General features: G+C 40.7%; 1 protein-coding gene across 2 annotated transcripts; it reads left to right on the top strand.

Moving 5' to 3' along the window:
* Positions 1-112: 112 nt before the first annotated feature.
* LOC120717787 (adenylosuccinate lyase-like) lies at positions 113-19683 on the top strand. 2 transcript variants are annotated; one of them, XM_040006024.1, is made up of 14 exons: positions 113-193; positions 13879-14007; positions 15494-15697; positions 15785-15829; positions 16143-16222; positions 16334-16505; positions 16604-16650; positions 16766-16856; positions 16968-17037; positions 17116-17263; positions 18528-18708; positions 19023-19199; positions 19341-19414; positions 19646-19683. In XM_040006024.1, the coding sequence occupies exons 1-14, from the start codon at positions 176-178 to the stop codon at positions 19659-19661; spliced, it is 1452 nt and encodes a 483-aa protein (XP_039861958.1). In that variant the 5' UTR covers positions 113-175; the 3' UTR covers positions 19662-19683. The 2 variants fall into 2 exon arrangements, with proteins under 2 accessions (XP_039861958.1, XP_039861959.1); XM_040006025.1 differs by having other exon boundaries at positions 114-193; positions 19341-19683.
* The last annotated feature ends 5114 nt before the right edge of the window (positions 19684-24797 follow it).

Below are 24797 nucleotides of genomic sequence, written 5' to 3' on the forward strand. Positions count from 1 at the left end.
GTTAATGATAAACTACAAATTTACTGTAAATTACTAAAATATCGATATTTTAATGTGAGAATTGATTCTAGAACATAAATGATTGGTATCGGAGGAATCGATATTTCAGGATCGATCCGCACATCACTACTTAAGATCCTGTCGCTACCCCGCAGTGTTCACTTTTCTAGCAACCATGGCCGGAGCCGGAGAGCTGTCCAGCTACGCCAGCGAAGAAATGAACTACAACTTCAGCGACAAAAAGAAGTTCATCACCTGGAGGAAGCTGTGGATTTTCCTCGCCAAAGCGGAAAAGGTTTGATATAATGATCTGCTGATACAAGCTTATGAAAGAAGTCCGCGACCTTTACAGAGCCCTATCAAGTTTCCTGCTCTAAACATAGTTATGAGGAGGTCTTAAGAGTCGTGCGCATGCTACCCGGTGCTGACTGAGCAGACTGTTACCGTCTTTGTCTGGAAGTCATAGGTCATATTTTAAATGAACATTTGGCTACGTCCACACGTACCCGGGTATTTTTGAAAATGCAGGTTTTTCTATGCGTTTGCACCTTTTTGTCCACACGTAAACGGCGTTTTCGGTCACCGAAAACGGAGATGGTGTTTTTTTTTTTTTTTTTTTTAAAACGCCTGCCAGGGTGGATATTTTCGAAAACTCTCAGTTTTTGCATTTAGGTGTGGATGAAGGAAAAACGGGAGAAAACGCAGCATCAAAGTGTGCGCCATTTTTGACGTCACACTGTGCGCCACGTTATTGTTTCGGTGAAATGAATTTCTACAATACTGTTAATTGTACTCTCTGCAGTGTCTAAATGCTTACATATACAGTTACTGTCCCTCTACACATAGGACTCGGTTCTGCTTCTATGCCCCATCTTTGTTTACTATTTCCCGCCGAGGCTTCTAGACTTCTGATTGGCCAACATTTCTATCGCCAACTGTTGCTTTGGCATGTTCCTAGCAGCGTTTCCCTTCATTTTTGGGTTTATGTGTGGACGGGATTACTTTTTAAAACGGAAAATCTCTGTTTTCAAAAATACCCGTCAACATTATTATGAGATTCTAAAATTGAAAATCTGCAGTTCGTATTTTCCCATCGCAGAGCCACGTGAGCTTCGACAGGCATGCGTACATGTTCTGAATCATTTGAACAGCTGCTGCTCTCTCGACAGCGAATGTTACTGTGAACGAAAAGCTCTTCAAGTGGGAAAATTAGTAACAGTAACTCTGGCTAGATGCTGTTGTGTTTGTGCTCTCTTCTCTACTGAGGTTTTATTTGATCAGTTTGACCTATGACCCCTTTCTCTAGAGAGAGGTACTTGATTATCTGGAACAAATCTGTAGTGCTGTAGGAATCACGTGACTACGGTGTCCCAACAGAATACAGTCCAGTCTAATCAGCATATTGAGCGCCTGTGCCTTCTCACGAGGACAGCACATGATGATCAAAACTGGAGAAAAGACACGCTGACAGACAGACTAATGACTAATAAACAGCAGGCTGTTTTTTTATCAGCTTAGCAATGCAAGTCACTGTGACTTTTACCCAAACATCCTTTTCATCAACAGAAGAGCCAATGCTGCAAATGTGTATTTATAATAAAACATGTATTTATATAAAAACGTATTTGCATTTGTAACTGTTGATAAATATCTTAAAAGTAAAGAACTGTATTATCAAGAGTAAAAAAGCTCCACATAAAAAGCTTATAAGTAAACTGTGAAAATGAATGAAACCCTGCAGGAAATGGTTCAGAATTCATTCTGTAACTACAAGCACTTTTGTTTTGCCAGCTCTAAACTTTACGAGTTGCTTGTAGGAACTCTTCCTGTTTGTCATCATGTCTCTGTGTTCAATGTTCTCCTCCTCAGGCTCTGGGTCTGCCCATCACTGATGCTCAGATTGCAGAGATGGAGAGCCATGCAGAGGACATTGACTTTGCCATGGCGGCTGAAGAAGAGCGAAAGCTGAGGCACGATGTCATGGCGCACGTCCACACCTTCGCACACTGCTGCCCCACAGCTGCTCCCATCATCCACCTCGGAGCTACGTCATGCTATGTGGGAGACAATACTGTAAGTAGGACTATTGCATAAATAAACCCAGCAGTGATGAGTTTTGACTCTTTAAAGCTTCTCATGTTTGTCGTTTCTGTTCTTCAGGATCTCATTGCATTGCGTGATGGCTTCAACATCCTCTTGCCTAAGGTGAGACTCACCTGTTTGTCCAGAAATTCTATGAAAACAGTGCAAATGAATATATTAATATCAAACAAGCTTGTCGGCTAGTTTTTTGGTTTTTACAGTGAGTCCATTAAAAAAAACAAACAACAACCCAGGACGTGTTCATAGAATTGAATTCATGAAAAATTATATTTAAAGATTACAGGACAGGCATTGCAACATGTTGGTTACATTTATTATGCATCTTCACTGCTTCTGGGAGCTAAAGATCAAAGCTGGCTGTTTGTAGCCCACGATGTAAAATAAGTTTGACACCCTGATTTGCATCATTAAAGGCTTGTTTTTCCTGCAGCTGGCCAGAGTCATCGACCGGCTGGCAAACTTTGCAGAGGAATACGCCGACCTCCCCACGCTCGGCTTTACACACTTCCAGTGAGTCCGACTGCAGCTGCAGTGTTTTCATAGGCCTTCATCAGACTGATGGAGCTGTCTAACTTTGATGTCAAACACACCCACTGTGCCCCTCTCCTGCTCTCTGTACAGGCCTGCCCAGTTGACCACAGTGGGGAAGCGAGCGTGTCTGTGGCTGCAGGATTTGGTGATGAATGTGAGGAACCTGGAGCGAGCCCGCGATGATCTTCGTTTCCGTGGAGTCAAGGGGACCACAGGCACCCAGGCCAGCTTCCTGCAGCTCTTTCAAGGGGACCATGACAAGGTATAAACAACCATAAGAACCACATGGGTGATTTCTGAAGTCCCACAGCACCGTATTGTGATGACTTATTAATGTCAGTTTTCCTTTTGTGCCCCCAGGTGGAAGAGCTTGACAAGATGGTGACAGAGATGGCTGGCTTTAAAAAGTGAGTATCAAACTCCTGTCTCCAATGTTGACTGACATATATTTTTTTATAACATGGTCCAAGCAGGAACAGTTTGAAACACAGGCTATAACTCATTTGTTCCATTCTTATCCAGAGCCTACCTGGTGACTGGACAGACGTACAGTCGCAAAGTGGACATAGACTGCCTGTCCATCCTCGCTAGTTTGGGAGCTTCTGTGCACAAGGTGAGGAAATGTCTCCATTTAGTGGTGGTTAAAGAAACTTGGGTCTTGAGCTCAAGATTTTCAAAAAGCTGATGTAACTGAGTCTAGGGCTGCACGATTAATCGTTAGAAAATCGCAATCTTGATTCATACTTATGTGCGATCTCATTTCCAAATGACAACGATTTAAAAAGGGAAAAAAAAAAAAGACGACGACGATTGTACTGCATTTTGATCCGGGACATAATCTGCATGAAAACAAGCGCTCACTCTTCCTGGTCAACAAATGACAAGGGCGGAGCCTTATACCACATGATACAGAAGCTGTGCCATGTGATGCTAAAATTAGCAGGGGAAAAAACAACGGAGTGCACGTCAGGGATGACGAGAAAGTGACAGGAGAAAATCCGTCCCAGTCAACCACCCAAACATCAATAGCGAGAACCTTATACAGTGCTTCCCTATACACATCGAACTCCCGCAGGCACAAAGAAATTACGGAGGCTATCACTTATCACCTGACCAAAGATATGGCTCCCATCAACACTGTGCAAAACGAGGGATTTAGGAAAATGATCAACACCCTAGACAAACTCTACACAGTGCCGTCCCGCAACTATTTTTCTATTGTTGCACTACCTGCTCTGTACACGCAGCGTCAAGCAACAGTGGAGACTGAATTTCAAGCAGTACAACAGTTTGCAGCAACAACAAAACGTGAGACATTTGTTGTTTTGTTTATTTATTGTTTTTATGTTCAGTCTCAACTGTTATGAAGTTGATGTGCAGTTAATAAGTGCAATAAATATTTATACTGGAAAAGAAAATCGTGAGAGAATCGTGATCTCAATTCCAAGCCAAAAAAATCGTGATTATCATTTTATGCAAAATCGTGCAGCCCTACCTGAGTCTAAACTTTTTGCTGTCATCTGCTGTAGATCTGCACAGACATCTGCCTGCTGGCCAACCTAAAAGAGATTGGTACGTTCGCTCATTCAAAAGCACTTTTCACCTGTTAAACTGTGCCTCAGCCTAAAGCTTTGCCCGCTCCTCTTCCAGGTTCCAGTGCTATGCCCTACAAGAGGAACCTCATGCGTGCAGAATGCTGCTGTAGCTTGGCCCGACATCTGATTGCATTGATGGCCAACCCCCTGCAGACTGCCTCAGTCCAGTGGCTGGAGAGGACACTGGATGACAGCGCCAACAGGTCAGCCCACAAAGACACACTTACACTGCTGTGAATTTGGTATGATGCAGTTCTCCTCTGTGAAGTAGATATTACATCAGTGTAGACGTGTACAATAAATAGTAGTGAACAATGATTCCCAATTACAGGGTTTGTACGGGTGCTTGAAATCCTTGAAAATGCTTGAATTTTAATATTGTCTTTTCAAGGTTTGAAAAGTGCTTTAACTTCAGATGTGGAGCTTAAACGTTCTTGAAACTGTATTTCACTCACCACAAATAACTCTGATAGAGAAATGAAATGAGTTGCAAAGTGTAAAAGCAACATTTCTCCGCCTGGGCTGCCGTGCACCTCTGCATGTCAGTCAGTTTCTAATGTGTGACTCCGCCCCGCACAGTCGGGGATGAGTGCACTAACATGTTGGTGTTTTAATGAGTGTTTGATGGAAAACGACAATGGCGGAGTTTGCGCTCTTGAGACACATAACAGGAGAGTCCTAGTAAATAATTTTCGAGAATGTGTACATGACACATGCTACTTTTTAAAACTATTATTATTATTTTGCTGGCTATCAAATTTTCTGGAGAAATAATTGAAATGCACTGAGTGTAATGCAGTATGGCAGTGCTATTACAGTAGGTAGTTATGGCATTGTGATTTATGAAATATGCTGTAAACTTAGCTAACATTACTTGGCAGTAGCAGTAATGTGAGTTTCTTCACTCAAGTGAAAGCTTTAAACATTAGCCTGATACTTAACTAGCCAGCTTAAGGAAATAATGGTAATAAGAGGCACTGATCCATATGGGCACAAAGAATGGCCACTTTTTTGTGCTACTGAAGTTCCCTGGCTTTCATTTAATCGGTTTATTATGAACACCTACACATTAAACAACTTAAAAATGATAAATGGCTTCAAGCTCAGACTGAGGTCTGTGGGGCACTATCAGCCACTGAGACAACAGACAAATATGTGTTAATATATGAATATTTCATACTTTATGGCTGCCTGTTTATTAAAGGGAGATGAACAATTCATTATGTTCAAAGCGTCTCCCAGTCAGTGCTGTTCTCCATGACTGTCTTACTGTGCATGATGTTATTAGTAGAGATGGCACGATACCACTTTATGTCCGATACGATATCATAAATTTGGATATCTGCCGATACCGATATGAATCCGATATAGTGTTTTTTAATCAACAAAACTGTGTTTTTTTTTTTTTAAATATCTTGCTGCATTTTGTATAAGTTCATACTCAAGTTTAAAACAACAACTACACTAAAGCTATTCTGTTATACCTGTATGCAAACAAATATTTCATAGTTCAGCAATACTGATCAATCTGATAAACTTAAACCTACACCATCCTCCCTATTCTGGTATTTTAAAGAGTACTTAGCGTAAATATTAAGCAACCTAACTAATAGGGTTCCAACTCCCAGCAACAACAAAAATAAATAAATAAAAAATAGGGAACCACCCCTCACCCTCCACCTCATGATGCTTAATCGACGTAATCAACCTTAATTTGATGCAGTGTGAAAAAAAAAAATGCACAGAAATCAATTATTTTTCAAGAAATATTAAATAGATTCAACATCTTTCTTCACCAAAATTGCAGACTGCACAGATGGTACCTTCCCAAAGGAAAATGTACTATAGCTTACTAGGGTATATTAGACTTAATAGTCACTATATACAGTAATGGACTTCGATACATTTTACATCAGATTAAAACTTGGGTGTAAGATTCAGATAATTATTTAATAACAGCGAGACATTTTAAATGAGAATAAGAAAGAAAAGTATGTCTTTGTGCCCCCTTTTCCCTGTTCATGCCCTATCGGCCCCCCTGGCTAAACTTTGCTAGATCCGCCCCTGCACAGTTACAAGCGTCAGCTGCGTAGAAAAGGATCCTGGTGTAGAAAGTAATATTAAATTCTAACAGCTTATCAAGCTTAAACGTGCTGCTGTTGTTCAGCCGCTGGTTTCCTCTTTCTGGTGCAAAGTGGGCCAAAAACAAAGAAGAGAGACGGAGTCACGACAGAAAAGCCGATCAGCTGATCATTAAGCAGTTTCATGATAGCAGCAAGAAGAGGCAGTCGCTTGTTAAGCTTAAGGCAGGAATGCTTTACAAACATTCAGAGATGGACTTACACACTTGCTGTACTTCTCTCGGGGATAACTTTGTCTGAGATGAAATGCCGGGTTGCTAGCGAAGCTCCAAATGCTATCCAGACCACCACAGGTCCCGCATGCCACAGCCGCTCTATCACGTGATGCATACTGCTCCGACTGCTAACGTTCTGAGGTGAGTTACGGCGTGTTGCAAGTTTTGTGAGGTGCTTTCGTGATATTTAATGGATCGGATTACATTTTTTTTTTAATTTTTCTCCGATATCCGATCCAGTAATTTAGGTCAGTATCGGACCGATACGTAATATCGGATCGGTCCATCTCTAGTTATTAGCACAAACACTTTAAAGATAATCATTTAGGACTTTAACAATAATACAGACAACAATGTAGTTAAACAACTTACAGTTAGTTTTATTGGGAATTAACTTTAACCTGTTAGGCCTCCAGGGGTTTTCTGAGCTTTCTGCTTGAAAATGAAATGACTAAAATAAATGGAGTATTTCTCTACAGTTACAAACTCTGTGTATGCAATCTTGCTATCAAAATAAAGCTAACACTTGTGAGATGTCATCAGAGGTGTAAATATTACTGCAGATGATACTATGTTATAAGTTACTGTGACTCAAACATAGAAAAAAATGATTTTTTTTTTTTAATATCTCACACCTAATTAAAGTATTTTAAAGCATTTAACACCTTTGAAAATATGCTTTGGTTCACATTCAACTCCAGAAAATCATATATCAATATATGGATATTACCTGTCCACAGATTCATGGTGAGGTAACTGCTCTTTTAACGGTTTGGTGTCTTCGCTTTGTTTGGTGGTTTTAGAAAATGGTCTGAAATTCAGGTTTCTGTGGACACTACTCATGTCAGCATTTATATTGTCTTATCCCTCCTCGTGTTAACCGATTAAACGCGATCTCCTCCCGTGTGTGCGTGTGTGTGTGTGTGTGTGTGCGCGTGCGCGTGCCTTCTCAATATCTGATGAAGACCTATTAATTTGGCCTTGCTCTGTATTATTGTGGTGTTTGGTGGGGGGGTGTTTTTTGTTTTTTCTTAAAGTGGAAATGAATATCTCTAACAAGTCGATTTGTTTACATTTGCACTTCTTTTGGACATGACTGCTTCTATTCTTTTTTTTTTTTTTTTTTTTTTTTTTTAAACATTTATATTTTTAATTTTAACTTTTTTCAACAAATTTCCCATGTATTTCAATGGGGAGACCCTTCAAATTCTACTACTTCCACATACGTTGACATAGAGCCACCATTCAAACTTTAAAACGAAGCCAAGACATTGAACTATTCAACTTGTATTTATCTTTTCAATATCTATTATACTTTGACTTCAGTTCCAGTTTAAGATTCATGATGTTTTTTCACCCGTTTCAGAGTTTATAATGGGTGTGTATGGGACGGGATGTTGGCGCTAGAGTGAGACAGCTCAACTGCTAGAGTGAGGAGCAAAAAATTCATCTTAAAATCTTTTTTTAAAACTGCTGCTGTGTCCACAGCGTTTGCTCTACAGGTATAATTTTACCCTCAAAACGTGGCCATCGCTGTCCTCTTTCACCCAATGTGTTATTGTAATAGGTGTTATGGTTCTTTCATAAATGTCACCAATGCACAGCCTCCTCCCTCAAAGTCCATAGACTCTAATGTTAAAAAGGCTCAGAAGGTTTGTCTGAAAACCAGAAGTACAGGCCGTCTTTACACTGTCACCACGTCCATATAATAAACTCCACAGGCATGAAAACTGAGAATTCAGTAGACTAGACATTGCTGCCGCTCACGGTGAAAGAATTTTGTCAATACGACTTGTACTTTTAATTTCGGAACAATTCATTTGGGCCTGACTTTTCTGTTCATTTTAAGCAGCAAAAGAGAGGTGCATGTCTGTGTGCGTGTGTATGGAGCCATTGGGTGCAGTCCCTATAGCAACCAGGCTCGCACCTGCCTACCTAATGAGCTCTGTCTCACTGTGCCAAGGTGCATCTTAAACTCTTCTCTTTAAACTGCTGCTGTGTTTGCTCTACAGCCACCATTTTACCCTCAAAACGTAGACAATGTTGTTCTCTGTCCAACACAGTGTCTTTCAAAGCTCAGAGATGTAAACCTTGTAAACTGTGTGGATTCAAGTGGAGGGATCACATTTTAGTCATTCAGTGATTCAAAGAATAGGAACTTTTAATATTCATTCAGATGTTTTCTGACTCTAAATAGTCTTTTCTCATTTCTTAGGTTTATCTAATTTACATTTTAAACATTTTCAGCTCTTTTCCAACTTCTCTGTGGATGTCAGCTTTTAGCAGTTCAGCTTTCTTGTTTTTAATCTCATTCAACATTTTTAACTTCAGCAATTCATTTCAGTGCATTAAGATTCAAGCATTCACACTGCAGTTTCTTCAGAAAATTCACTTTCTAGTTATTACATGGTCTTCCTAAGGTGGTGCTAAGTGAAACATGCATTTTTATTTATTTATTTATTTTTTTGGTAATGTACTGGAAACGCTTGAAAATGGACCTAGAAAGTGCTTAAAAATTGCTTGAATTTGACCCTGAAAAATGCATATGAACCCTGCAATTAGGAGTGAGTAGCCCAAGTGGAGTGCCACAGTGACTGCCCACTGTTTTTTTAAGTGGATTTCTCCTTCATTTTTCCCACTGACACTTCAGGAAATCCATGAGAGTTTGAGGCCTTGAACAAAGCCAAACAGCTAAGAGAGGAATTGTGGCCATAAAGGGAAAACTGAGGGGGAAAAAAGAAATCAAGAGTAAAAGACTATGTACATAATTGCGTTTAATGGCTAAAGAACTACACATCCTACAATGCATTGCACATTGTTACCCAGGATTCAGTGGTTGAGTAAAAAGCTGTTACTTGTGATTACTGATGGTTTCTTTCCTCTCTTCTCTGCCTTGCTCCTGTGCAGGAGGATCTCCCTGCCCAAGTCCTTCCTGACAGCAGACATCGTCCTCAGCACGCTGCAGAACATCACAGAGGGTCTTGTGGTCTACCCCAAAGTCATTGAGAGAGACATCTGCCACAAGCTGCCCTTCATGGCCACAGAGAACAATATTATGGCGATAGTGAAGGCAGGAGGCAACAGACAGGTAGGAGAAAATGCCCTGTGAGGAATTCTCCTCTGTGTCAGAATGGACACATTAATAAAAGTTTTGAACATAACTGGATGAATGCATTTTTGCTTGATCAGGAGAGATGGTTTACTGGGCAGAAAATGCCAGTGGTAACCAGAAAAACAGATGACTGAAGTGAGCTCATCTTACTGACTAGTAACCAGTGTTTTGACCATTTAAATGAAGAAGCTGATTACCAATAACCAGACCTGACTTGGCGACCCAACAACATGGCTGTTAAAGTCAGCTCCACCTTAATGTTTCTGTTTTTTCCTGTGTCTCCTTCAGGAGTGCCACGAGAAAATCCGTGTTCTCTCCCAAGAGGCAGCAGCTGTGGTCAAACAGGAAGGTGGAGACAATGACCTGCTGGCCAGAATCCAGCGAGACCCCTACTTTGCACCCATTCTAGGGCAGCTGGATGCTTTGCTGGACCCCAAGACCTTTATTTGGCGTGCTCCACAGCAGGTACAGCATGAACAGCCTTATTTTTGTTCAGTCTGACAACAGATGAATGTTTTCAGCCAAGCTGCAGCTCCCCTATTACTGCAGCTGTGTTTGTTGCCCCCCTTGATGATAGTTTGTTTTCTTGTTCCTGCTCCTCTTCAGGTGAAAACGTTCCTGGCTGAAGAAGTACGCCCCCTACTGGAGCCGTATAAGGCCAATATGGACGTCAAGGTTGAGCTTGTGCTTTAAAACATCAGTGATGTCTTAAGCTGGTTTTATGGTCGAGCAGAGTTTGCTGTCCACTCCACTCTAGGGACTGACCGTCTGTCTGCCTGGAGCGAGCTCTGTTGTCAGATGGAAGCAGCGCACAAAGTGTGTGGTACAACCAGCGTGTGGGCCACTCTTGCTTGTACTGTTGTTGGTCAACCAGCCGCGGTGGAGAGAAGTTATAACAGATGAGATGAAGCGAGAGCATTAAAAACAGTAAAATGTCCACTGCAGCCACTGTGTGTTTTTGTTTTTATCTTTGGTGAAGTTTACACAGACGGGCCATGAGACCAGCATTACTCACACTGACATGGGGAACACTTTGAGTGGCACATTTTGCAAATATTCTGAAGTAAATTCTGCGACCTTTAAATAGCCCTATCAAGTCCCCTGGTCTTAATAGACTGTTAGCACACAGTAAAAAGAAATGGTGTATAAGTCAGGAAACACTCAGCAGTTCCAGAGTTGCATTTTATTAAAATAGTAATAAGAAAAAATCATAAGGAACCCCGTGTATACCCTATACAACAATACACTGAAAATTCGAAAATTCAATTAAAAACTCTCATAATAAAGGTTACTGGAAGTTCAATTCATCCCTGCTTACCAATGAAAATTTTAGTAACGAAATACTTTGACAACTAGAACTTATTTCAACTAATGAAAACACAAGTTCTTACACAGAAAAGTGGGAATTCTTTAAGTTTCAAGTACGTCAAATCTCAATTAAACACAGTAAAATAATAGCTCATCAGAATAAGCAAAAAGAAACTTAAGTTATCAGAGAACTTAATCACATCTGCTCGAAACCCTTTTTTAATGATAATGACAAACAACGTAGAAGTATTCTACAGTCTTCTTTAGACGATATTTATACTAAAAAGGCTAAAGGAGTATATCTGAGATCCCGAGCCAAGTGGATCGAGGATGGCGAAAAAAGTCCAGCATATTTCTGTAGATTAGAAAAGATAAGACGAGAGAAACGCCAAAAATAGTCTATCAATTGATAGTCGGCTATGCACTCACCCTCAATTAGTATCTAAAGAAATCTTTACCTTTTACAGTAATTTGTACTCCTCTTCATACTCTAGACCAGACCTTCCCAAAGTGTGGGGCCCGCCCCCTAGGGGGGGCGCAGAGCCATTGCAGGGGGGGCGCGGCATGAAAAGGGCAAACAAAAAACGCTAGGACACTGCTAGCACGAGGCGCCTCCACAAACGCAAAGCAGGAGATGAAGCATAGCTGAATATGTTTCCAAACCAACTTCATTCTAAGCCAAAGACTAGAAAATATGGTGAAGCATATCTTCCCTTTGGTCTCCCCTGCAGAATTGGTTTTCCCTGCATCGGGAGCACGCGCTGGGCTGTTCAAATCACGGACAAACAGTATCCCACATTCTTGATTTTTTTTTTAGTTCACACACACTTGTTGTAATGACTAACTACTCCTGACATTTTTGAGATGTTAGCTCTTTATACAGTGAAGTTACAGTGGGATACAAATAACATCAGGCTGATCCTGCCACGATTTGTTCCCCCGGTTCAAATCACGGACAAACAGCATCCAACAGTTGTTTATGTTTTTGAACCCATTTTGCACAGAGAGGCATTTGTTGAAAAATGTATTGATAGCAATGTTGAACATTATTACACAGGGAAAAAAAAAAACAATTACATGTAAAATAATCACACCGTGATGCCTCTGCCTTTCTAAATGGAGAGACAGTATGTAAGCGTGTAAAACCTGAAGATAGTCAGATTAACAGTATTTCGTCTCTATCTGCTTTGACGTTGCGTGACAAACTCTGTATTCCTCGTCCACACCTAAACGCAAAAAAGGAGTTTTAAAAAATCTCCGTTCTCGGTGATTCGAAACGTCGTTTCCGTGTGGACGAAACAGCTGCCTTTTCAAAAATACCCGTGTAGGTGTGGACGTAGCATAAAAGAGTTAGTAGTTTATTTTCTTACTACCTGTGATTTATTGCAGATTACTTGTATTTGCTTAATTGTTTACTAAATGTTTGAGGTGTGAAATAAACCGCAATGGAGCAAAATATGGGTGTGTGTGGTTGGAGGATGTGTTTGTGCGTGCGCGTGTGCGCGAGGGGGGGCGAACATTTTTCTTGTAAAACAAGGGGGGCCCAGCAAAAAAGTTTGGGAACCACTGCTCTAGACCATTGGCTGAGGCATTTTTTCAATCTATCAAACCCCTGATTCCTAAAATTGATGAAAATTTTAAAAAGACCTGTGAGGGCAAAATTACCATTGAAGAGTTAGATAAAGCCTTAAGTGCTTTACCCAAAGATAAAGCACCAGGTTGTGATGGTTTGACCAGTAACTTTTACAAACATTTTTGGGTTCATATTAGAACCCTTGTGTTTGGAATGCTTACAGAAATATTAGAAAATGGTTCTCTCACACACAAAACCTGGGAAAGATCTGACTATCTGATAATTTAAGACCAATTACTCTATTAAATAATGATTATAAACTTCTAACACATATTTTTGCAAACAGGTTAAAATCAGGCATAACTCAAATTATTTCTGACACTCAGTCTGGATTTATAAAAGGCCGCTCAATCCATAATAATATCCGCCTTATTTTGGACTTGATTGACTACAACTACCTAATTGAAAACCAAGGTTTTGTTCTATTTTTAGATTTTTACAAAGCCTTCGACATGATAGAGCATGGATTTATGTTTCAAGCCCTAGATTTGTTCGGTTTTGGAAGTAACTTCATTAATGTAATCAAATTACTGTATAGAGATACTAACAGTTCAGTGTGTCTTCCACGTGGCACCTCACAAAGATTTAGGATCTGCAAAGGAATAAAACAAGGATGTCCAATCTCGCCATTGCTGTATATTGCAGCAACAGAAATGCTTTCCATACTGATTAAAAATGCTGAGTTTGGTAAGATATCTATCCTGGGTAAAGAGCTCTCCATCAGCCAGTTAGCCGATGATACAACCATTTTTCTCAATAACCTGAATGAAATCCCCAAAATTCTGCAGATTATTGAAACTTTCTCAAAAGCTTCAGGGTTAAATCTGAATTTAAACAAATGTGAGATCTTACCCTTAACACTAGAGTTACCATTGTTGTGAGTGCGCACTAGTGATGTGCGGATCAATCCTGAAATATCGATTCGTCCGATACCAATCATTTATGTTCTAGAATCAATTCTCACATTAAAATATTGATATTTTAGTAATTTACAGTAAATTTGTAGTTTATCATTAACAGGAACACAGTGGAAAGAAACTATAACATTCGGAATGTCTACACTTAAAGGAACTACTTCCTCTTCCGCCTTTCATAGTCATGTGCGAAATACGGCTGTATAAATTTGGAGGAATCGCTATTTCAGGATCGATCCGCACATCACTACTTAAGATCCTGTCGCTACCCGCCGGTCCGTAGCCGCACAGTGTTCACTTTTCTAGCAACCATGGCTGGAGCCGAAGAGATGAATAGGTATCGCTCACCTCTGGTGTCCAGATACGCCAGCAAAGAAATGAGCTACAATTTCAGCGACAAAAAGAAGTTCACCACCTGGAGGAAGCTGTGGATTTTTCTCGCCAAAGCTGAGAAAGTTTGATATAATGATCTGCTGATACAAGCTTATGAAAGAAGTCCGCGACCTTTATCAAGTTTTCTGCTCTAAACATAGTTATAAGGAGGTCTTACGAGTCGTGTGGATGCTATCCGGTGCTGACTGAGCAGACTGCTACCATACAGTAATCAGTGTCTTTGTCTGGAAGTCATAGGTCATATTTTAAATGAACATTTGGCTACGTCCACACGTACCCGCGTATTTTTGAAAACTGAGATTTTTCTATGCGTTTGCACCTTTCGTCCACACGAAAACGGCTTTTTCGGTCATTGAAAACTGAGATTTTATTTGCGTGTGGACGAGGAAAACCGACAAAACCCAGCGTCAAAGGTGTGCGCCACGTTATTGTTTCGGTGAAATGAATTAATACAATCATGTTACTGTTAATTGTACTCTCTGCAGTGTCTAAATGCTTACATATACAGTTACTGTCCCTCTACACATAGGACTCGGTTCTGCTTCTATGCCCCATCTTTGTTTACTATTTCCCGCCGAGGCTTCTAGACTTCTGATTGGCCAACATTTCTATCGCCAACTGTTGCTTTGGCATGTTCCTAGCAGCGTTTCCCTTCATTTTTGGGTTTACGTGTGGACGGGATTACTTTTTAAAATGGAAAATCTCTGTTTTCAAAAATACCCGTCAACATTATTATGAGATTCTAAAATTGAAAATCTGCAGTTCGTATTTTCCCATCGCAGAGCCACGTGAGCTTCGACACGCATGCGTACATGTTCTGAATCATTTGAACAGCTGCTGCTCTCTCGACAGCGAATGTTACTGTGAACGAAAAGCTCTTCAAGTGGGAAAATTAGTAACAGTAACTCTGGCTAGATGCTGTTGTGTTTGTGCTCTCTTCTCTACTGAGGTTTTATTTGACCAGTCTGACCTATGACCCCTTTGACTGGAGCGAGGTACTTTATTATCTGGAACCAATCTGTAGTGCTGTAGGAATCACGTGACTACGGTGTCCCAACAGAATACAGTCCAGTCTAATCAGCATATTGAGCGCCTGTGCCTTCTCACGAGGACAGCACATGATGATCAAAACTGGAGAAAAGACACGCTGACAGACTGACTAATAAACAGCAGGCTGTTTGCTATCAGCTTAGCAATGCAAGTCACTGACTTTTACCCAAACATCCTTTTCATCAACAGAAGAGCCAATACTGCAAATATGTGTATTTATAATAAAACATGTATTTATATAAAAACATATTTGCATTTGTAACTGTTGATAAATGAATATCTTAAAAGTAAAGAACTGTATTATCAAGAGTAAAAAAGCTCCACATAAAAAGCTTATAAGTAAACTCTGAAAATGAATGAAACCCTGCAGGAAATGGTTCAGAATTCATTCTGTAACTACAAGCACTTTTGTTTTGCCAGCTCTAAACTTTACGAGTTGCTTGTAGGAACTCTTCCTGTTTGTCATCATGTCTCTGTGTTCAATGTTCTCCTCCTCAGGCTCTGGGTCTGCCCATCACTGATGCTCAGATTGCAGAGATGGAGAGCCATGCAGAGGACATTGACTTTGCCATGGCGGCTGAAGAAGAGCGAAAGCTGAGGCACGATCTCATGGTGCACGTCCACACCTTTGCACACTGCTGCCCCACAGCTGCTCCCATCATCCACCTCGGAGCTATGTCATGCTATGTGGGAGACAATACTGTAAGTATGACTATTGCATAAATAAACCCAGCAGTGATGAGTTTTGACTCTTTAAAGCTTCTCATGTTTGTCGTTTCTGTTCTTCAGGATCTCATTGCATTGCGTGATGGCTTCCACATCCTCTTGCCTAAGGTGAGACTCACCTGTTTGTCTAGAAATTCTATGAAAACAGTGCAAATTAATATCAAACAAGCTTTTCGGCTAGGTTTTTTGTTTTTACAGTGAGCCCATTAAAAAAAACCTAACAGGACATTTTCATTAAATTGAATTCATGAAAAATTATATTTAAAGATTACAGGACAGGCATTGCAACATATTGGTCACATTTATTATGCAACTTCACTGCTTCTGGGAGCTAAAGAAGAAAGCTGGCTGTTTGTAGCCCACGATGTAAAATAAGTTTGACACCCTGATTTGCATCATTAAAGGCTTGTTTTTCCTGCAGCTGGCCAGAGTCATCGACCGGCTGGCAAACTTTGCAGAGGAATACGCCGACCTCCCCACGCTCGGCTTTACACACTTCCAGTGAGTCCGACTGCGGCTGCAGTGTTTTCATAGGCCTTCATCAGACTGATGGAGCTGTCTAACTTTGATGTCAAACACACCCACTGTGCCCCTCTCCTGCTCTCTGTACAGGCCTGCCCAGTTGACCACAGTGGGGAAGCGAGCGTGTCTGTGGCTGCAGGATTTGGTGATGGATGTGAGGAACCTGGAGCGAGCCCGCGATGATCTTCGTTTCCATGGAGTCAAGGGGACCACAGGCACCCAGGCCAGCTTCCTGCAGCTCTTTCAAGGGGACCATGACAAGGTATAAACAACCATAAGAACCACATGGGTGATTTCTGAAGTCCCACAGCACCGTATTGTGATGACTTATTAATGTCAGTTTTCCTTTTGTGCCCCCAGGTGGAAGAGCTTGACAAGATGGTGACCGAGATGGCTGGCTTTAAGAAGTGAGTATCAAACTCCTGTCTCCAATGTAGAGAGAGAGAGAGAGATTAAAAATATGGTCCAAGCAGGAACAGTTTGAAACACAGGCTATAACTCATTTGTTCCATTCTTATCCAGAGCCTACCTGGTGACTGGACAGACGTACAGTCGCAAAGTGGACATAGACTGCCTGTCCACGCTCGCTAGTTTGGGAGCTTCTGTGCACAAGGTGAGGAAATGTCTACATTTAGTGGTGGTTAAAGAAACTTGGGTCTTGAGCTCAGGATTTTCAAAAAGCTGATCTAGCAGAGTCTAAACTTTATACTGTCGTCTGCTGTAGATCTGCACAGACATTGGCCTGCTGGCCAACCTAAAAGAGATCGAGGAACCTTTTGAGAAGGAGCAGATTGGTACGTTCGCTCATTCAAAAGCACTTTTTACCTGTTAAACTGTGCCTCAGCCTAAAGCTTTGCCTGCTCCTCTTCCAGGTTCCAGTGCTATGCCCTACAAGAGGAACCCCATGCGTGCAGAACGCTGCTGTAGCTTGGCCCGACATCTGATTGCGTTGATGGCCGACCCCCTGCAGACTGCCTCAGTCCAGTGGCTGGAGAGGACACTGGATGACAGTGCCAACAGGTCAGCCAACACAGACACACGTACACTGCTGTGAATTTGGTATGTCAATGTTCTCCTCTGAGGTATTACAGTAGTTAGTTATGGCATTGTGATTTATGAAATATGCTGTAAACTTAGCTAACATTACTGGGCAGTAGCAGTAATGTGAGTTTCTTCACTCAAGTGAAAGCTTTAAACATTAGCCTGATACTTAACTAGCCAGCTTAAGGAAATAATGGTAATAAGAGGCACTGATCCATATGGGCACAAAGAATGGCCACTTTTTTGTGCTACTGAAGTTCCCTGGCTTTCATTTAATCGGTTTATTGTGAACACCTACACATTAAACAACTTAAAAATGATAAATGGCTTCAAGCTCAGACTGAGGTCTGTGGGGCACTATCAGCCACTGAGACAACAGACAAATATGTTTTAATATATGAATATTTCATACTTTAAGGCTGCCTGTTTATTAAAGCAGTGGTTCCCAGACTTTTTTTGCTAGGCCCCCCCTTTGTTTGACAAGAAAAATGTGCATGCCCCTCCCCCGCACGCACTCATCCTCCAACCACACACACCCATATTTTGCTCCATTGCAGTTTATTTCACACCTCAAACATTTAGTAAACAGTTAAGCAAATACAAGTAAAAAAATTAGAGGTAGTAAGGAAATAAACTACTAACTCTTTTATGCTACATCCACACCTACACAGGTATTTTTGAAAACTCAGCTGTTCCGTCCACACGTAAACGGCGTTTGGAATCACCGAAAACGGAGATTTTTTTTTTTTAAAACCCATTTTTTGCGTTTACGTGTGGACGAGGAATACAGAGTTTGTCACGCAACGTCAAAGGTATGTGCCTTTTGTCACATCACGCTGTGCGCTACGTTATTATTTTTATTTTTGTGGGTGGGGTTTTTTTTTTTTTTTTTTTTTTTTTTTTTTTTTTTTTTTTTTGTAAGGAGACTGTTTTTAAAAGGGAATTTCTCCTTCATTTTTCCCACTGACACTTCAGGAAATCCGAGAGTTTGAGGCCTTGAACAAAGCCAAACAGCTAAGAGAGGAATTGTGGCCATAAAGGGAAAACGGTGGGGGGGAACTGAGGGGGGGGGAAAAAAGCAAGAGTAAAAGACTATGTACATAATTGCGTTTAATGGTTAAAGAACTACACATCCTACAATGCATTGCACATTGTTACCCAGGATTCAGTGGTTGAGTAAAAAGCTGTTACTTGTGATTACTGATGGTTTCTTTCCTCTCTTCTCTGCCTTGCTCCTGTGCAGGAGGATCTCCCCGCCCGACTCCTTCCTGACAGCAGACATCATCCTCAGCACGCTGCAGAACATCACAGAGGGTCTTGTGGTCTACCCCAAAGTCATTGAGAGACACATCCGCAATGAGCTGCCCTTCATGGCCACAGAGAACATTATTATGGCGATAGTGAAGGAAGGAGGCAACAGACAGGTAGGAGAAAATGCCCTGTGAGGAATTCTCCTCTGTGAGTCAGAATGGACACATTAATAATAGTTTTGAACATAACTGGATGAATGCATTTTTGCTTGATCAGGAGAGATGGTTTACTGGGCAGAAAATGCCAGTGGTAACCAGAAAAACAGATGACTGAAGTGAGCTCATCTTACTGACTAGTAACCAGTGTTTTGACCATTTAAATGAAGAAGCTGATTACCAATAACCAGACCTGACATGGAGACCCAACAACATGGCTGTTAAAGTCAGCTCCACCTTAATGTTTCTGTTTTTTCCTGTGTCTCCTTCAGGAGTGCCACGAGAAAATCCGTGTTCTCTCCCAAGAGGCAGCAGCTGTGGTCAAACAGGAAGGTGGAGACAATGACCTGCTGGCCAGAATCCAGCGAGACCCCTACTTTGCACCCATTCTAGGGCAGCTGGATGCTTTGCTGGACCCCAAGACCTTTATTGGGCGTGCTCCACAGCAGGTACAGCATGAACAGCCTTATTTTTGTTCAGTCTGACAACAGATGAATGTTTTCAGCCAAGCTGCAGCTCCCCTATTACTGCAGCTGTGTTTGTTGCCCCCCTTGATGATAGTTTGTTTTCTTGTTCCTGCTCCTCTTCAGGTGAAAACGTTCCTGGCTGAAGAAGTACGCCCCCTACTGGAGCCGTATAAGGCCAATATGGACGTCAAGGTTGAGCTTGTGCTTTAAAACATCAGTGCTGTCTTAAGCTGGTTTTATGGTCGAGCAGAGTTTGCTGTTCACTCCACTCTAGGGACTGACCGTCTGTCTGCCTGGAGCGAGCTCTGTTGTCAGATGGAAGCAGCGCACAAAGTGTGTGGTACAACCAGCGTGTGCAGGGCCGCTCTTGCTTGTACTGTTGTTGGTGAACCAGCCACAGTGGAGAGTGACGTTATAACAGATGAGATGAAGCGAGAGCATTAAAAACAGTAAAATGTCCACTGCAGCCACTGTGTGTTTTTGTTTTTATCTTTGGTGAAGTTTACACAGACGGGCCATGAGACCAGCATTACTCACACTTAGGGCTGGGTATCGTCACTGATTTCTAGAATCGATTTGATTCAGATTCACAAGGGCCCGCTTCAATTCTATTTAAATCTGGGAAATTTTGCCTCAGACAGTCAGAAATATTATAATTCAGATCAGTATATTTACATATTTTTGTATCTATAAAAGATGCTGACATTCGCAAGACTTTATCAAAGGTGTGAGCATCACAGCAGATGCATTTGTGTCAAAGTAGCTGAAGATAAAACACGAAGGTGATTTTCCTGGCCTGGGATTTCATAAAAATATTCTGCAGTACATCAAAAATGAAAGAAAACATTAATCAACATGAACATTACCTCTGAAGTTACGGCGGTTTTATTAGAGACACGGCTGAGCGTTTTGCATTTTGCATAATTTTAAAAAGTTTACATCTGTTCAGAAGCCTATTGAACAGCACAAATTAGGTTTTCTTTTCGGAAGTAAGTAAAAGGGAAAGAAAAGCGTCCGACAGCGCTGTAAACAACGGTAGACTTGTGCGTAACAAGCAAGGGAATAATGCAGAAAACAGATTATTAGATGGGAAACTGTTCAAGTATACTGAGAGAGCTGTGCATGAAGTGTGGTGGAAGGAAAAACAGCAAAAGTCAGAGGGAGTCCATGACGATGTTTATGTGAAGCTTAGTTTGGATCTTCTTTTGCTGCTGGTTCGGTCAATATTGTTTGGAGAGAGATAAAACTAACAGCTTTAGAATCGGCGCAAAAAGGGCGTAAACACAAAGCGCGGACCTGCCGAAACATCAGAATCAGCGAGCTGTCGGCTTTCAGCCCCGACCGTGTCCGTGCCGTCAGGTAAGAAAGGCGACATCTCACTGATTCTGATGTTTCGGCGGGTCCGCGCTTTGTGTTTACGCCCTTTTTGCCTTTCTGCTCTCATTTACTATTTTAGCTGGTTAGTGGTTCTTGAAATTTCGTGACGTTTAACCTGAGATTCTGGCGTGTGGGGCAAAATAAATTTATATTTAAAAAATCGATTCAGGATTTTAATGAATCGATATCACATTATCCAAGCCAGAATCGATTTTAATCGATAAATCTATTATCAAAACCCACCCCTACTCACACTGACATGGGGAACACTTTGAGTGGCACATTTTGCAAATATTCTGAAGTAAATTCTGCGACCTTTAAATAGCCCTATCAAGTCTCCTGGTCTTAATAGACTGTTAGCGCACAGTAAAAAGAAATGTTGTATAAGTCATGAAACACTCGGCAGTTTCAGAGTTGCATTTTATTAAAATAATATCAAGAAAAAATCATAAAGAACCCCGTGTATATACCTATACAGCAATACACTGAAAATTTGAAGAGGAAAAAATGGGTGAAATTGCATTTTTTTTGTGAGTGGTAAGAGATGTATTCTTAAACACTTCTTCAGTTGAGAATCAGAGAGGAGAAACACAGGTTTTCTTGCTAGCAAGGGCAGCACAGAGCACTCACACTGAGAGTGAGAGCTCTGAGACTGCCCTGGTCTTTATTTATACATCAGTGGGTGTTTGTTCCTTACATCGAAGTGTGTGTGTGTGTGTGGGGTCAGAATGTGACCCCACAACGACTTCCCTAAACCTGCTTCCCTGAAAGTCCAGTACCGTTTCAGATAAAAAGGTGATAAAGTCCTAATGGTTTCATAAATCTTCCTAATTATTATTATTATTATTATTATTATTATTATTTATTTTTTTTCATATAAGCATCAGGGACAAGGCTGTCTTGCAATTGTTGAGGTCACTAGTGTGCGCCCTATTTCTTCCAGGATCACTCTTCATTTGTGGGTTTTAGTGGACTCTTAGTCCTGTGAAGTGGTTTTCATGGGCCAAAGGCATTGTATTCCAAGATCTGGGAGATTGTAGAAATGAGCAGTAACCCCCTTCTTGCCATCTTTCCAGAAAAATCTGTGATCTGGAAGCTGTTACGCTTACTTACAACAGCAGCAGTACTTTCTGCACCTGCATAAAGTCTAGGACACATTTACTAACGTGTTGCAGCTTTGAATCTTTTAATATATATTTTGTTAATATTTTGGCTATGGTGTCTTGTTATGAAATATATAGAAGAGTAACAGTGTTAGCATGTGGTCAAAGTTAAGTTTGACTGGGAAAGTCAAAGCTCAATAGTCTGTATCAACAAAAACTCACTGCAGCCTGTGTAATATTTGATATGTCATAATCTATTCCAGTCTATCTTGCAAATACATATTAGCATTGCAAATGTCATGCACAAACACACACAACTATTAGATCCTTAAGATCAAACCTGTGTCATTCTTTTGGTCCACTGCAGTGTAGTAGTCAAAAAGAAAGAAGTGAAGTGGCCACAAATGGCCAGGATAGAGCCCAGAGGGTTAATTTGTAAAATGTCTAAAAATATTATTGATTACAGGATAATACATTAATGTTAATAGCAACTGTAAGCTTTTTACTTTGAAGTTACAAGTATAAACAATGCTGTTACATTTACACTAAAAATCTTTTACTATAAGTATGGACATAAAACAAGTAAACAACATTTTATAATAAGCTTAATTTGGAATTCTGTACACTGCAATAAAAAAAACCCCACAACAACAAATAAAAAAACAAACAAACAGCCAGTGCCTTCATCTGTCCATTAAGTGTCAAACATCGCATTGACCCGTAGTCTCTGCTCGTCAGCACATTTAAAAAGAGCTCCATCTCCTCTGCAAACTGAAAAACAAAGAGGAAAAAGTCCCTCTACACAAAAACACTGCAGATGACAGGCCAGGCAAACATCTATTGACTTGTTTGAATGCCTCCTCATCATGTGAGCCTTGAAGTTTTTTGTAAGAAGACTAAGACCACAGTGAGAGCATTTCATTTTCATGGACTTTCCACAAGCCGCAGTTTCATTTAGCACAGACGGTAGAGCACATGAATGTTCTACCAAAGATTCAGAAAATGGTTTAGATGCTGGAGAGAAGACATCGAGAGGGAGATGGGGCTCCACAGAGAGTTCAGTGGGGAGCAGTCCTGAATGCTGACATGACAATAATTGCCTTGCCATATCCCCACGCTGTATGACTGTCATGTTACAGACAGGGCAGTGAAAGTGCACCAGCATATCATTTTGTCTGTAAGAGAGAAAAAAGAAAAAAACAACAACAACATGTAATTTAAATGTAGTTGTATAGAATGCTGTCAGTTTATCTAACAATCAGATTGTACATATTAACAAAAATATCCAAGCCATTCTCAATAATGAAAGCAAAATGGTATGGATCACAAGAGCTGTCAAGAAAAAAATATTCAATGAAAACACACTTTTTTCTCTTGCTGATGAATCCACTGAACTGTACAATGTGAAAAGCAACTTTTAAGTCAACAAAGAGACTGCAAAGGTGCTGAAAAGAAGTGCATATTTATAACTTTAACTATGAGTTATATTTAATACCAACATACCTTTGAAAGGCAAAGCATTTTTAATGTGTCCATTTATATGCTCCTCGATCTTTGCCCTGACAGTAGGGCTGAAAGTGGGGCACAGATGGCAGTGAAAGAGTCTTCTGCAACACGTGGTGCATTCCTGCAATTCTGGCTTGGTGGCAGAATTCCAAATTGATATGTGCATCTAAAACAGAGAAAAACAGATGAACACCATATACACATTTAAGTTCAGGTTTTAGCAAAAATAACACGTTACAGTTAGCATGTAAGAGATTGAAAATTCTTTACAAAAACATAATTTACAAGACACTTTTATTTGTGACATACGTATCTATTGACATATAACAGACAATTTAACAAAGGCTTACTAAAATCTGGGCAATAAAAAAGAAGAACAGAATGGAATAGAGAATATTAGTATTTATAAATGTATAAATCTCTTTGTGACAAACTTTATAATGTTGATGCAGGTGGAATGAGAGACATGAGTAAAGCACAATATGCAGTAAATGGAACAATGTGCATTGATGTCAGATAGTGAAAAGCAGTGAAGTGAATTTGTTCAGTAACAAGCAAAAATCAAATACGTTTGAAAGGGACCACTAAATGCTAACCAGAGGTGTCAAAAGTACACGCATTCCTTACTAAAGTTTAGATACCTCGGGGGTATGACGGTTGTTGTAACGCTAACAAAGTGCCAACGTAATCAGTGTAAGCAAAGTAGATGATTCCTAGAATTATATAATTATTAACGGCGAATTTATACATGAAGACTCTGCACCAACCTTTACGATCGATTTGCAAGGTTAATGATCCATGCAGTAGTGATGGGTCGTTCGCGAACGAAATGGCTCTTAGAGCCGCCTCTTTGAAGTGAACGACGGGAGCCGGCTCCTTATTGGGAGCCGTGGGGCATTGTTTTCTTTCTCTTGCCCTCTCAATAACTTTTTTTCGCTTCACGCCACACGTGAGCCTTGTGTTTGCGCTGAGCAGAGGGGGGAGGGGCGGTAGTTACACTCACAGCAGCAGTAGAACGCGAACAGACAGGAGGGAGAGCGAAAGAGAGCAACAACAAGAGACAACGTCGTCAATTTAGAAAGGTACAGTAAAGAAAATGAGTGAAGCAACCAAGAAAACAAGCAAAATCTGGAACCACTTCAATTTTATTGACAGTACAAAGGCAGAGTGTAGAGTCTGCAAGAAAAGAATTTCATATAGAGCTGGCTCCACAAACAATATGCATAGGCACCTGAGAACTGTCCACCCATCAGTGCAATGGGAAAAAAACCCCACAGTCAGTTGAGGGTGATATAAATGAAGGTGTTAGTGTGTCTACTGCAACTGTTGCTGCTCCTTCTTCTGCTGCTGCAGTATCTGAAGCGTCATGCAGTATACCACCTAAACCAAGCCAGAGTTCAATTAGACAGTTTTTGCAGAAGTCAGTGACCCCAGCAAGACAGAACACAATTGATGAAGAACTGGCAAAAATTATAGCACTTGATTTCCAACCATTTTCTGTTGTGGATGATAAGGGATTCAGGACTTTTATACATGCACTGAATCCCATGTATGTAATTCCAAGCAAGAAGGCTCTCTCCCAAAAAAAAAAAAA

This window comes from Simochromis diagramma, unplaced genomic scaffold, assembly GCF_900408965.1.
Source record: "Simochromis diagramma unplaced genomic scaffold, fSimDia1.1 OVJJ01000510.1, whole genome shotgun sequence".
NCBI lineage: Eukaryota > Metazoa > Chordata > Actinopteri > Cichliformes > Cichlidae > Simochromis > Simochromis diagramma.